Genomic DNA, 14,167 nt, shown 5'->3' with positions numbered 1-14,167 from the left:
AAATTTAAAGAAAAGGTGATAGATCTTTTTTCAAGGAAAAAATACAGAAGAGTCAATAATGAAATAAAATACAAATTATGTTTAATTTTGATAATATTGATGTTAATAGTAAAATATAATCCAAATAAACATTTCTTTTTTTTAATCAACCGCAGCACCCCCAGATATCTTATCCACGAGCCGCCACTGCCTATACCCATATAACATCAAATATACATATGTATCACTTACAAACATGTGCATTTATTCTTAAGTTTTCCTTTAAATAATCATATAAATACGAATACATATCATGCACAGTTACCATACAATACGTAGTATGCATATACACGGATATGTGTGAAGGTATACCTACGTATAAGCGTGTCGTAGCAGTTACTCGCTAGCTTTTGCTACGGCACGTTAGTCTCTGTCTCGTAGCCCTACAGACACGTTCTATTGCTACGATGGCCAACTTTACACTTTGTCGACTTACTGGTAATACAATATAAACTTACATACCAGCTATGAATAACTTATGATGCGATATATACACACAAACTTTTATTATAATCAACGCTCGATTATCACACTTGAAAATTTTGTGCAAAACTTAGATTTTTCCGTGCTACGAGATTATCATCTCAATTTTTCTTTCTTGGAGTCTTGGTATCTGATTTCGTAAATAAACGCTTACCGTACTTTTTTATTCAGAGATATCTTTTGAAATTAATCGCACGTTCATCATTACAGCCTATTTTAAAGTACTCAAACTTATTTAAGTACCACTTCAGATACAAGTACAGACAAAATAATCGCGTTATTCACGAATCACTCAGCTTCATTAGGTAAGATGTTTTTTAAAAAAATAATGTTTTTATACTCTTGCTTTTAACACTGTTGGAATGTGTATTGTATTTTGTTATAGCCCTAATGAGTAGTCACCGGAGCCTGAGGGGGCCGTGTATTGTTCAAAGGTTGTAAATGCATTGTTAAAAGTTTGCCGAACAATGGATAGCACAGTGCTATCCATTGTTCCATTGTTGTAAATCCTTTGTAAAAAAGGTTCGGCAAACCTTTAACAATGCATTTACAACCTTTGAACAATACGCGGAACCTTCTGGGTCCGGTGACTAGTCATCATGAAAAATCGGCGTTGGGTCAATGGTTTTGGCACAAAAAATGGTTTACCATTGTCATTGTCAACCTTACTTTTTTGCTTTCTTGATTTGTATTCTGATGGAGCGGTCTATTGTTATTTGACGAGCACCAAGTCAACGCCCAAGTCTAGTCTTCATCATTCACTATCCACTGTTGGATCAAGGCCTCTCCAGTACGCTTCCATTCGTCTCTGTTTTGTGCAACTCTCATCCATCTTACGCAACACATTTATCTAATTTCACCCACCCATTTTCCTTGCCTTCCTTTCACCCTTTTACATTCTGTCGTATACTCTTCCAGCATTTTGTCTTTTTCATTTTGAGCCGCCGATTGACATTTACAATCTCTTCACTCTCTCAACTTTTTTCACACTTTTCTCCCACGTATTCGTTTCTTATCTCTTTTCGTTGTACCGAGCATACAGCGTTCTATACCCCATTTGAGTGTAATATTTTGGCGTTCAATATCAGTGGGTATTGTATGTCAGATTATAATGAATTTAAATATATCAAGAATTCATGGAATGAATATCGAAAATCGTGTTTTAATCTTGATTGTGTCTTAAAGAAGCGATAATTGAACATAAATTCTCTCTAATTGTATGTACTGCTCGATTTAAATTTAACACAATTGTATTATTATTAAATTTGTGTTTTTTTTCGCAGGTTACATTTTCGTGTTGCAGTTTGCTCTATCCGTAGTCGCGCTGAGTAAGTATACAAAACTATGTACATATGATTGCATTATTGATGATCTTGCTATTGGCCCTGTTCCTTTTACGGCATACTTATATTTTCAGCAAATTTCACATGCATATTTAAATTTTGATTTGTCCAACTACTGGTGGCTTATCCCCGTTTAATAGATATTTTTTTACATATTTAAATTGATCCGAATATTACATTATGTTTTTTTACATATTTCTTCTTGTAATTCTGCAAGTAGGCATTGCAATAGATCGACAATTCCTTCGAGCTCGATAAAGCCTAGTAAATCAGAAACAAACAGCCGATTATCAAGTGCATAACTATCCATAAGCTGATATGAACGTGTAAAATTACCTATTTATATACATACATAAATATGTATTAGATGCATATGCACAACAATTATTTGGTACCTTTGGTATTGTATGTGTTGTATTGCATATGTACTTGCATATTCTTACAAACTCGTTATTCGGTCAGTGTACACGTTAATATTTTGCAGAAACTTGAAATCGTTGTGTAAATTTGCCAGCTAGCTTCATTGTCCATTCGGGTGGTATTTGCGAAATGTTAACTGCCGACTGAGAAAGGGCTCGTTTGAAATTAGAACCTTTTGCCTTTAATTATTACGTTGAAATTTTCGCGGTTGAGAGATTCGTCTAGCTTAAATTAAATTTGTCACGTGTGTATAATACATTGGAAGTCCAATTCAACCACAGCGACAGGTTACTACCTGGACCGTGATTAGCAGGCTTTATTATATGCACATAGATACATACATACACATATTGTAGAAAGTTGACTTAAAAGCTCCAACTTCACGTAAAAATCGAAAGATTTATTATATTTATATATCTACCAAAATCATTGATCTTATCTATAAGAGGTCATAGGGGTCATACATAGTTTTTTCCACTGTGGAGTCGCCGGCAACTAATCACCAAGTGTGGCGCACTTCAATACAACGCTATACATTTTGAGGGATCACGACGGTTGCTCAAGTAACAAAGTCATCGTGACCAGACCCAACGCCGTCAACCAATCTCACTGGTCGGATGACTTTAATACTCGGGCAACTGGTGAGTTGCCCGAGTATTAAATACTCCATAAAACTGTATACATTTGATCTGGTCGCGCAACAAAGTCAGCCACTGAGTTGCCTGCAAGTCACCCGGTGTGGCCGGGCTCTAATGGTGCGTACGATCCAAACCAACGAACGGTCTCTGGGCCAACTTTTAAAACCAGTAGCGTACAAAATATCGAAATAAAAATTAAATTTAAAAATTGAAATTAAATATCAAAATTAAAACTATTATTATTATATTAAAATTAAATTCAAATATCAAAATAAAATTATAATCATTATATTAAAATTAAAATAAAATATTGAAAGTTAAAAAAGAATATGCACAATTTAAATAAATTTTCGAGATTGACCTAAAATTAGATCATCAACAATCACATACAGGTAATCCTCGACTTAAAATGTTTTGACTTACAAAGATAAGCACTAAGATCGAAAAAAAATCAAAGAATTATTATTTTATTATTTTCCCCGTAAAGCACAGCTACTGAGAATATATCATGTATGGGTGATCCAACGACAGTTGCCGATCCGTTGCATTGTCGGTTTTATCAAACGGATTTTTTTATTCTTCAATTGTTTCTCTCGTCCACATAAATCATGTAATTAAATCATTTCAGAGGTAAAATTTATCGGATAATGTGTGATTATTAATTTTATTTCGACGAAAGAAAAAAAAACCCTTTGACAAATCACAGACAACCGACACCGCGGTTTTTTGTGAATTTTTTTTTTATCGATCATCGACGGTCGAAATGCAGTAACATATCGTGACGACTTTTAAGAAATAATATCAAGATTTTTTTTCGCTCGTAAGCAGAGAAATTATAATATTTCTCTGGTTATCGTATCGTATCGTAGTAATTCAAAACATTGCTGTAATTCAAAACATCAACGATGATCTAATTTTAGCTCAATCTCGCTCTTTAGCTAATTTTCATATTTAATTTCAATTTTTTAATTTAATTTTTATTTAATAAAATCGCCTCTATTTTACACCCACGAAAAGAGTCTAGCGTGGTTATTTAACGGTCGATTTTTAAAAAAATACGCCAACATATGCACAGAAAATATCTTTCTCATACCGATGATGAAATTTTTTTAAAAATTGGTCCAGTTTCGGAGGACAAAATTGGAGAATACGAAACCTCGATTTTGTTATATTATACGATTTAAAATACGTATTATCTGGTCGAAGCGCAACTGTCACATTCACTCAATATATACATATATCGAAGAAAGGAACGGCAACAAAATTAAGGTTTCGGGTGTACAGCCCGAATTAGTGTACTACCCAAATAGTAGAATATGAACCCTCGATTTTGTCAATTTAAACAACGTTTTATCTGGTCAAAGCGCAACTGTCGCATTCACTCAATATATATATATATATATATATATATATTGATATATATTGTCGCATTCACTCAATATATACATACACTCAATATATATATCGAAGAAAGGAACGGTAACAAAATTAAGGTTTCGGGTGTACATCCCTCTTAACCCAGGTAAGGACTCTGCAGTGTAACGTCATATTTATCTACCTATTTTGGGACCCCAACATAAACTCAATTTGTGAAAATTTGAATTTTTGATTTTTGGACATTTTTTGAGGCCAAATACCAGTATGTGCGCTGCCCTTTAATGATCACAGTTTATATGATATCTTCAACAGTGAGTTATACCTATAACTACAAAAGATTTTCAAAAACGAAAATATGTCTGTCATAAACAGTGATCCTATGAGGGTAGATTGCCACATTGATAGACAAAAAATATTCTTTCTCAAACTGTATAAATTTTCATAAAACGATGCTCGAACTACATGCATAGAGTAATATTACGTAAAGAAATGTCATATACAACGTAATATGAAGTCGTACGATTTTCATATAGTGTATATATATATACACTACGTTTGAATTTAAATAGTTATATACATAACAGGCTCGTTTTTTTAGTACACACATACTTTGTTGAAATCCGATTTAAGTCTTTTGAGTTATAAATCAAACGTCTCGTTTGTTCGCCGTCGCAGACGTTTGCTCTCGCGACTTTTCCGAACTCGCATCACTCTCGACGTAGACTTTACTCGATTTTCACTATTTTTACACACTTTCTGTGTGTTTTCACGCGACTTATTGCCGCTTCCGTTCTCTCTAACAAATAAATCCTATTCCTGCTGTGCCGCCATACGCGCCATTTTCCAATCGCTACGAACTTTATGTACGTATAATACATTAGGTGCAATATGTAAATTAGGGTACATCGAAAACAACAAATTACGGAATTTTGAAGCACCTTAAGTTGGAAAAGACGGTCTGTATAATGAGGAATCCGTAAAAAATAGTATAAAAACAAGTCGAATGCTTTTAAAGATTATGAGGAAGTCATCGATTTTTGATCACAAGAGAAGGAGGACAATCAGAAATCCAAAGAAGAATAGGTATGGCAAAAACAGCGATGACCAGTCTGTCAAAGATATGGAAAAACTGTTTTATAATGAGAACGACGAAAATCCATCTGGTGTGATCCTTGGTGATCTCTATTGGATTGTGTGGAGTTGAGACATGTTAGATGCGAGAAAAGTACATGTTAGATGCCTTCGAATAGTGATGCTGGAGGCGGATGCTGTGCATTCCATGGAACACAAGACGCACCAACATCTCTATCCTCAAAAGAGCTGACAGTTTCAGAGAGACTCTCAACAACATCCAGAGAGTGTAGAGAAGCTGCTAGTCACCGGAACACTAAGGGGAAGTACGGTATACCATAAGGTGGTTAGATCAAATTAAAGAAGTGACGGAATCATCTCTAAACGCTGCTTTTAACTTATCACAGAACTTTGAAGAGTGGAAGCGGATCCTTTACCATCTCCCAGATGATAGAAATGACCAAGACGCTTAGCATTGAGCAAACGAAAAATAAGAGAATATAGTAGAATATAATGTATATGTAGATAAGCTAACATGGGCTCAAATTCTAATCTTTAGAAATAAAATTCTCACATCAAATCGAGTGGATTAACAAATAAATGTATTATAAATTGCTACCCAAAAAAGTTTAGTGATTCTAGTTTAAAATTTAGACGAATCTCGTTTCTCAAAAATACATTTTATAATATTGGTACGAATAGTAATTTTTCGTTAAGGCCAAACCTTCAATTTAGCGTTATCGACGTGTTTTAGTTGCAATGGCAGAAAATAATTTCAAATGGCAGAAAATAGTCCTCGCTCCCATCATCTCCTTACCTTCCGAGTTGTTTCGAGCGAATACCCAACGCAAAGTCTCAACCGTGTAGTCAAGTTGTAAAACTTATCTGATTTTATTGTTAGATCGATACACCGTGGTACTTCCTTGCGCAATCTAGATATGTATACAAAGACACGACAACCCTTCGGCATCGGCTTGATCGCGTGACCTTTAACCCTATACAATACAACTTCAAAACACCAAAATCGAGAAACAAGGAAATCAGGCCCGGTTCTAGATAACCAACTGCCTCCAAAATATTAATAAGAAAAATTATGAATAGCAAAATAAGACAACGTGAGACATCTTTTCTACGTACATAGCCGTTGTATTACATTGTAATCACATACATTGTAAAAACTTTTCAGTGAGGATAATCCAAAACGATGCATCTGTACAACCTTCATGTAGTTTGTTTAAACCAATCTGGTCTGTTATAGTGTACACAAAAAAATCGAAAAACGAACTACTTAGTTCGTTCATGCAAAATCTATTAGGCATAAGTATTCTAAATCGTTTGTCTCATCCTCTGCACGCATGTTGCGTGCGGAAACGGGGATAATAGCAATGTTGTAATGCGGTTTCCATGGGATTTCAAATACTTAGCGTTTGAACATTTCAAAGATTTTAACAGCCAAAAATGTGTATGAATACCGTAATGAATAATTGGACTGTAACACGTATAATGTTGATCGTTCTGATACAATTCTTATACCTAATGATATATAAATTAAATGTAGTAATGTAAAAATATGTATATAATTGAACTTTATTTTTGATAGTATTCACTAAGTACATGAAATTTTAATTAAATTAATTATCTATTCACTTGGTACACCTTAACTTTATTTCCAATACTTTAACTATAAAATAAATACTATTCACTCGGTATACCTTAACCGTTGTGAAATATTTCACTTGCTTAACTGTTGTAAAATATTTCTTCTTCACTTTCCGTATCATAATTATTAGTTCGTATTTATATTTCGTATCATCACTAGAACTTACTTTATTGGAAATAACGGTGCCAGTAAAAAAAATACCGTGTCAATTAGTAATTTTAATGTGCAAATAAATAATTTCCAGTGATAATATTTTTTTTCGTGTGCAATGTATTTGTTTAATGTTGGGATAGTATATTTAATGTACTATACATTTAATTAAAGTTGAATAATTTAGTTTTAGTGCGATATATTATATATCAGTTATTAGTGTGCATTTTATTTATATATTAGGGGTACCGGAAAGAAATCCATTTTTACTCTATGTATGTTTTTAATAACCACATAAAATTATCGAATTATAGAACTATCACAGAAACTTATAAATTACCACAGAACTATCAAAGAGAATATAGGAACATTTTAAAGGATCAAAAAACAAACGATGGTTTTTGTCCTGCACGCACGAAAAAGAAACGCTATCTTTTTTATACCTCAAACCATAATATGGTTTTTTTTATGGTTTTTCATTTACCAAACCTCGCTCCTTCTTACTATTACCTATTAAGTTCCAAGGAGGCCACATTAAGAAAAAAAAATCAATAGCGTAAGTGATGTGGTAAACCAACTATTAACATTTATTAATTCAAAACTGGCAAGATTTTTCAAGAAAATGATTGAAATATCGACAAAAAGATGGAAAGAGTCATGAAAATTAGAGGAGATTATATTTTGGAGTAAAATGTGCAAAAAAAAAATGAAAAACTGAATGTTTAAGTTGATCTGCAAAAAAAATGGATTTCTTTCCGGTACCCCTAATATAAGTTTAATTGATTGGTACCCTTAATGCTCTGTATCATAAATAGTTATAATATTGTTCATAATAACTTGATAATTAATTTCGGAGATTTATATTTGACGTGCATTAATTTATTATTTAGTTAATGGAATTTAGAAATCATTTTATAAAAAAGAAATATTTATAATAATAAAGCCAAAAATTTTAGCCATAATGCTTAGTTTGTGTACTCCTTTAAATGCGGCCCTGGTTGGGATTTATAAGCAAATATAATAATATACGTAGAACCAAACACAAACACACACGCAATTTAATTGTACGAATCGAACCTGAAAAGAAAATATAAAAATAATAAAAGTCTCACGCTTTGGACAATTCGACGAGCGCTAAAACATTTCGTCGTATTATATATCTACGAACCAATTCCGTTTTATTATCAGTTCTGATCCGAGAAATCGTCTCGCGAAGTGCTCCATTCCCATCCTCCCCCTCGCGCATTTTTCATCGAAGGGTTCTATCGTTGTTTTTTTTAACCTTTTTTTCTTCTTCCTCTCTATCTGTTTTAAGTTAGTGTCCGCAAAACTCGGCTCTCTCGAGTCTCCACATTCGTTATGTCGTAATTTTAAGCTTGTTTCGTAACGGGTTTCTTGTAAGGCGAGGGATGGTGGTTGGTGATGGTAATTGGCCCCCCGCGAAACCCCTTTATAGCTGGTCCTCCCCCGGCCCCATTGCCTCAGACAAACCCAATTACCTCAGTCGATGAGGCTGCCCCGTCGCGTCGTATTTGAATAAACCTCAATTTGCTAAACAGCTCTGCAGCCATTGTTCTCGTATGGATCGTGTGCAAATGGTCGAATCGACCTATAATACTCCGAAAGATCTGGCTTTAGAGGACTTCAAGTGGAAAATTGCACAAAAAAAATCCAATAGACTTGGAAATAGTGTCGTTAATAAGAAAAAAATGTGGAAATAGTGTCGTTTTTTTATTTTTTTATCTCGTGAATTTTATCGTTATCTTGAGAGTCTATACAATATGTACATGCATTTTTTTTTCATATATGCCATGGGTTCCGCGACAAATCACTCACGGACTTTACACTCAACGGTTTATAGTTTTTGGTCGATGCAATGACACATGTATCAAATCATATAGAGTTCAAATTAACGTGTAAATTATGATCACTGCAATCGTTTGTAAAACTCAGATCAATTATTTTGATAACTCTCCGGATTTTCAAAAGCTTTTATTTAGTTTATAGTACCGGTAGTACCAAAAACTTTTCTTTTCTTTTGTTTTCGGTCAAATACCGATACCACCGGTATCGGTACTTTCGGTATTGTAATCCCTAGTGACGACAACAGAGTGTATTACCCATATTCGTTTTTTTCGACAATGCTTTATATTGAAAATTTTTGACAATGCTTTATATTGAGTGTAAAGTGCGTGAGTGATTTGTCGTGACACCGTTTTTTTATTTTTTTTATGTCGTGAATTTTATCTTTATCTTGAGAGTCTATACAATTTGTAAATGCATTTTTTTCATATATGCCATGTCAGGTGACCCTAAATCGACACTATACATATTGTAACGTGGGAACATGAGAGAGAGTATCTACTGTCGAGGTGCATTCGTGGCTGAACAATAGAGACCCCGGATCAGGTTAACGGGACTCGGTAAGTACCTGAATAAAGGATACGCTAGAGTTCTCATATACCCGGGCGAGTGCGTGCGTAAGGGTGGATTCAGGATCGAAATGAAAGGCCAAAGCCGCTTCACAGCATTTATTCAACGATTCAAGAATCCCACACGGATCCACCGTTCACTCCAGAATAATCTGATGTACCGTGTGTACCTCCTTATAAAGGAGAAGATACACACTACAGCTTCCCTGGTCCATTTATGTATCTATTGTCTAGGCACGTAAAGGTCTACCGTGGTGAGTCTATTGTTCTGTGAGAACTCCAGCGTATCCCTTGTTCGGGCACTTACTTAGTCTCGTTAGCCTAATCACGGGGTCTCTATTGTTTACCCACGAATGCACTTAGACAGTGGTTATTCTCTCATGTTCCCACGGTTCAGTTCATCAGTTCGGAACTATGTATATACGCGAACTGACTCAAATGTTGATCTTGGTATACTGTTTAGGAGTGACTTCAAATTTTCAATATTTTACAAATGTACAATATGAATATACATATGTACATATGTAGATATATATCCAAATGTGTTGTATGTACAACCTAGGTACATACATATACAAATATTATTTTCAAATAATATTTGAAAATAATATTTACATAGTACATACATATACAAATATTATTAACAAATTTGGGAGAGACGAAATGGGATGTTGATTTTATTGGAATCGTCACAACAGATAAGTTAGATAAATAAGCAAAACCTAACAGGAGACGGTGAAACTGATAATCATCCAAATCTTGTCATCATCGAGAAAATCGAATAAATTTTTCCGATTCTGGCCATAATTTGTGCCCACGGTCGACTAACGCCTAGCCAGTGATTTATAAATCAATATTTGATATTTTTGGGTTTTAAACCTTGTGATCATATAGCATTTACGTGAAGGGACTGCAGGATTAATAAAATAGTGTGGATGCGGGCGAAAACCATACACGTCCTCGTGCCTTCCAGCTGGAAAGGGCATTTCTTCAGTTCATTGTTAATTCGTACGATATTATTATTTCGACAAGCTTCTCCTAAATTTCTTCAAATATAGGAATCACCGTTATCGATCACTGCCAGCCAAACCTATGTATGTCAATGTAAGGATAAAATATCAGCGAAAACACTCCAGGGTTTGATTTATGGACTGTATGCTGCAGGAAAGATTATGCGTGCTAGCGTTTTATGTGCAAAACTATCTAAAAAAGAAAACACGTGTTTGTGTGTTTGTGCCCTTATACAAATTGGGCATATTTGATATTTTATTTTATTTTTTACATACATATATACAAATATACCAGGAAGGCTTAACAGGTAAACCCCAAATGCGCCTTCCTGGTCCACATAATTATTACATAGATGTAAATCTAAACAATATCTGACATCTATGGTCAGATATTACAAACATCGTATTAATACGATAAATAACGATGAATAACTTTCATGTAACAATACGAATTTTTATTCGATAAACAACCACAGAGACATCTATGGTGATCGATATGGCGAAACCTAAGATATAACAATAACTAAAGGTTTGCAACAGAAAATTGGGATGGGAAGGAAGGAAACGCCAATTTTTACAGGAACCGTTTCAATGAAAATCAGAAAAATTGGCAAATTCTGATAAGAAACGATCAACCTTGATAAATCAAGGTCTGGCCAACAACAAGACTTAGTGGGACTCGAACCCGTAACATCAAGTACGAAATAATTCAACATTCACCACTAGACCACGCTGCTGGTTTTCCTATGATATGAATTTCGTTGACTTTTGGAAAGGGGTATATTATCGTCCATGAATGACCTCACACAAATTTGATCTCTCCTTACTCTATCATCATATTTTGTCATTGAATAATTTACCCTTGTTTAAAATACGTCAAAATTTTGATATAAGAAAAAAGTATATTTTTAAGATTTTGTGACGTCACATTTTCTACAATTCCCCTTGTCACTTTCATCTCAAATCATCATATCAAATAAGACCCCCTCCCCGCTTAGATTGCAACATAATTATTGAACGACAATCAGTTAAAGCTAGTGACAAAGAATACTAATAATTTAGAATAGTCAAATCTTGCACATGTATTGCCAGAATTAATTACAGTCAACCCTCCTATAAGGTGCTAGATCTGTTCTGAAAAAAATAAAACCAGATTCAACATTTTTATTGTAGCCCATTAATTGAATCAAATTGACCCATTAATTGAGTCAATTAACCACAACGCTATTTGAAATGTATACATATGCAGTACTCAAGCGATCAGTATGCGCGAGGCAACTTGCACACGTGCAAGTTTAGAGCTCGTTCTTGAATGTATTATATTATAGGGCCAATTTGCATACACACTGTTTCGAACTGTACTTACGGACTACCCCACTTTGTACACAGACACGCCCCTGCTCGCCAAATTGTATTCGATTACGACCTGACGACTACCGCCAATTCTGGAGGGGGTCGTTTTGACCCCGGGTTTGCTGATAATGTGTTATCGTCCCAAGTGAACGATCCGCGATCTTAACTCTTTCACATCCAAATAGAGTGGATGAAAATGTCTCTTAAGATATACTACATATAGAGTATATTAAAGTAGTATGGAACGCTGTATGCTCGGCACAACGAGGAGAGATAGGAAACGTAATACGTGGATGAGAAGTATGAATGCGCAGATACACTGAATCGTTCGGCAATATATGTCCAGCTGTAATGGGCGTATCTTCATGTCATTGTTAAATTCGTACAATATTATTATTTCGATAAGTTCCTCCTAATTTTTTTTCAAATGTGGGAATCACTGTTATCGATCACTGTCAAACCATGTCAATACAAAGATAAAATATCACCGAAAATACTGCAGGAGTTTGTTTTGACCTGGATCACGTAGGCGTACTTGTGTTTTTTAACGTGTCCAAAAAACACTTGCCTGCACGTGTGTCTGCAAATTTGCAACTAGTCTGCCGACTAATATGGCTTTTGTTCACAGCACAATATGTACATTCGTCACTGTCTTTCAAGGGCTCATATTATTAAATTAAATTACCATCACAGTTTATATGATAATTTCCACAGCGAGTATAACTACAAAAAATTCTCAAAAACGAAAAATCTAAAAAAAAACACATTTCGCGTACCGATCTGTGTGTCTGCGCCCTGGCGAGGGTAGTGGTTATAGTGGAGTGGGTTCGGTGACTATTTCGCACATGGCGATCTCGCACACGTAATTACAATCCCGATCACGGATTATTTGGCACTCAAAAATTCCGCCCACCGAGTCACCCATGCGAACTATCACACTAACGAGACGTATAGTGCCAGTTAGAGTCCGTATTCGTGGCAACGATTATCGTGTGCAAGATCGTCATGTGCGAAATTGACCGTTTGTCAGTGGAGAGAGTGAAGAAATTCAAATGGCAATGAGTGGGTCACGTAGCTAGAAGAATAGACGAAAGTTGGAGAAAAAACTGCTAGAATGGTAAAAGTGATGAAAAGAAGACCGCAAGAAAGATGGGTAAATGAAATTAGAAAAATTCCGCAAAACAGAGACGAATAGAAGCGTTTTGAATAGCTGTTAATGATATACATACATATGTATATTAAGTCCGTATATACATATAAAGCAAGATCCTATATCAATGTTCAATCAGATCCTTTCGTAAATCTTCGTTATTTTACACTAATCTCTGTTCTACCAACTATTCCTGTTGTCAGAAGACATACATATGGTAGAGTAAAATGAAACTTTTTAATCTGTATAAAACATTGTTCACTCGGAGCACCAATCATTCGACGAGTTACATGTGCATATGTACAAGATGACAACTCAACCATGCTTCAACTTATGCATGCCTAACTATTCATGCACGCATTATTCTAGGCTAGCAACCTAAATCCCACACATATGTATGTAGATCTTCCTCTTCTCTTAATAATATTCCCCCATATTGATTCATTTTGTTGTATCTTGTTTTCCTTTAAATTTTTATTGTTTAGTCATTTTTCAAATTCTTAGTATCCCATTTCTAACACTATTCAAAGCTATTCTTATTTGTTTTAATTTTATATGATTGTTTTCTAATTTATTTTTAGAATCGTTGTTTGTATCAATGTTATGTATAATTTTAGAGAAAAATATTAAAACGATGAAAAAAATCAACTAAACATCTTCAAAATGCCGATTCAAAGGACTGAAAATATTCACACTCCGGATTGTACAACTAATGCTCGAACAGAAAAGCGAGTTACCAATCAAATTAAGCAGCAAATCCTGGCCGTAATTGCTCGTGAATTTCTAAGTGCAACAGTTCTGTTGAAAGTTTTCAGGCAGACATCGGTGCAACAGATTTCGGACAGATTGTTTCCTACACTTACTTTTATGTGCATGGTATACATGTGCATATATTGATTGCATATAGAGATTGATTAATTGTGTTCGTTGTCGCGTTCGGTCGTGTCGCCAAAGTGTGTTTTTGCTACTTCTTCATTGTTACTAAATAAAATATAAAATGGCCAAGTACGTGCAAAGCGTCTCCAAAATATTAGAGAGTAT

The 14,167-nt window shown here is 34.6% G+C and overlaps 1 protein-coding gene across 1 annotated transcript in view; it reads left to right on the top strand.

Annotated features, from left to right (window-relative positions):
- The window catches only part of LOC143920801 (beta-1,3-glucosyltransferase), a 29,293-nt gene that overhangs the window by 2,561 nt on the left and 12,565 nt on the right, over positions 1 to 14,167 (top strand). The window contains exon 2 of the mRNA XM_077443766.1: positions 1,806 to 1,850. Coding sequence (XP_077299892.1) covers positions 1,806 to 1,850 — 45 coding nt within the window. The remainder of the gene's footprint in view (positions 1 to 1,805; positions 1,851 to 14,167) is intronic.

This window comes from Arctopsyche grandis, chromosome 13 (assembly GCF_051622035.1).
Source record: "Arctopsyche grandis isolate Sample6627 chromosome 13, ASM5162203v2, whole genome shotgun sequence".
Lineage (NCBI taxonomy): Eukaryota > Metazoa > Arthropoda > Insecta > Trichoptera > Hydropsychidae > Arctopsyche > Arctopsyche grandis.
The sequence above is the reverse complement of the archived record's forward strand: the minus strand, read 5'-3'. Positions and strand labels throughout refer to the sequence as shown.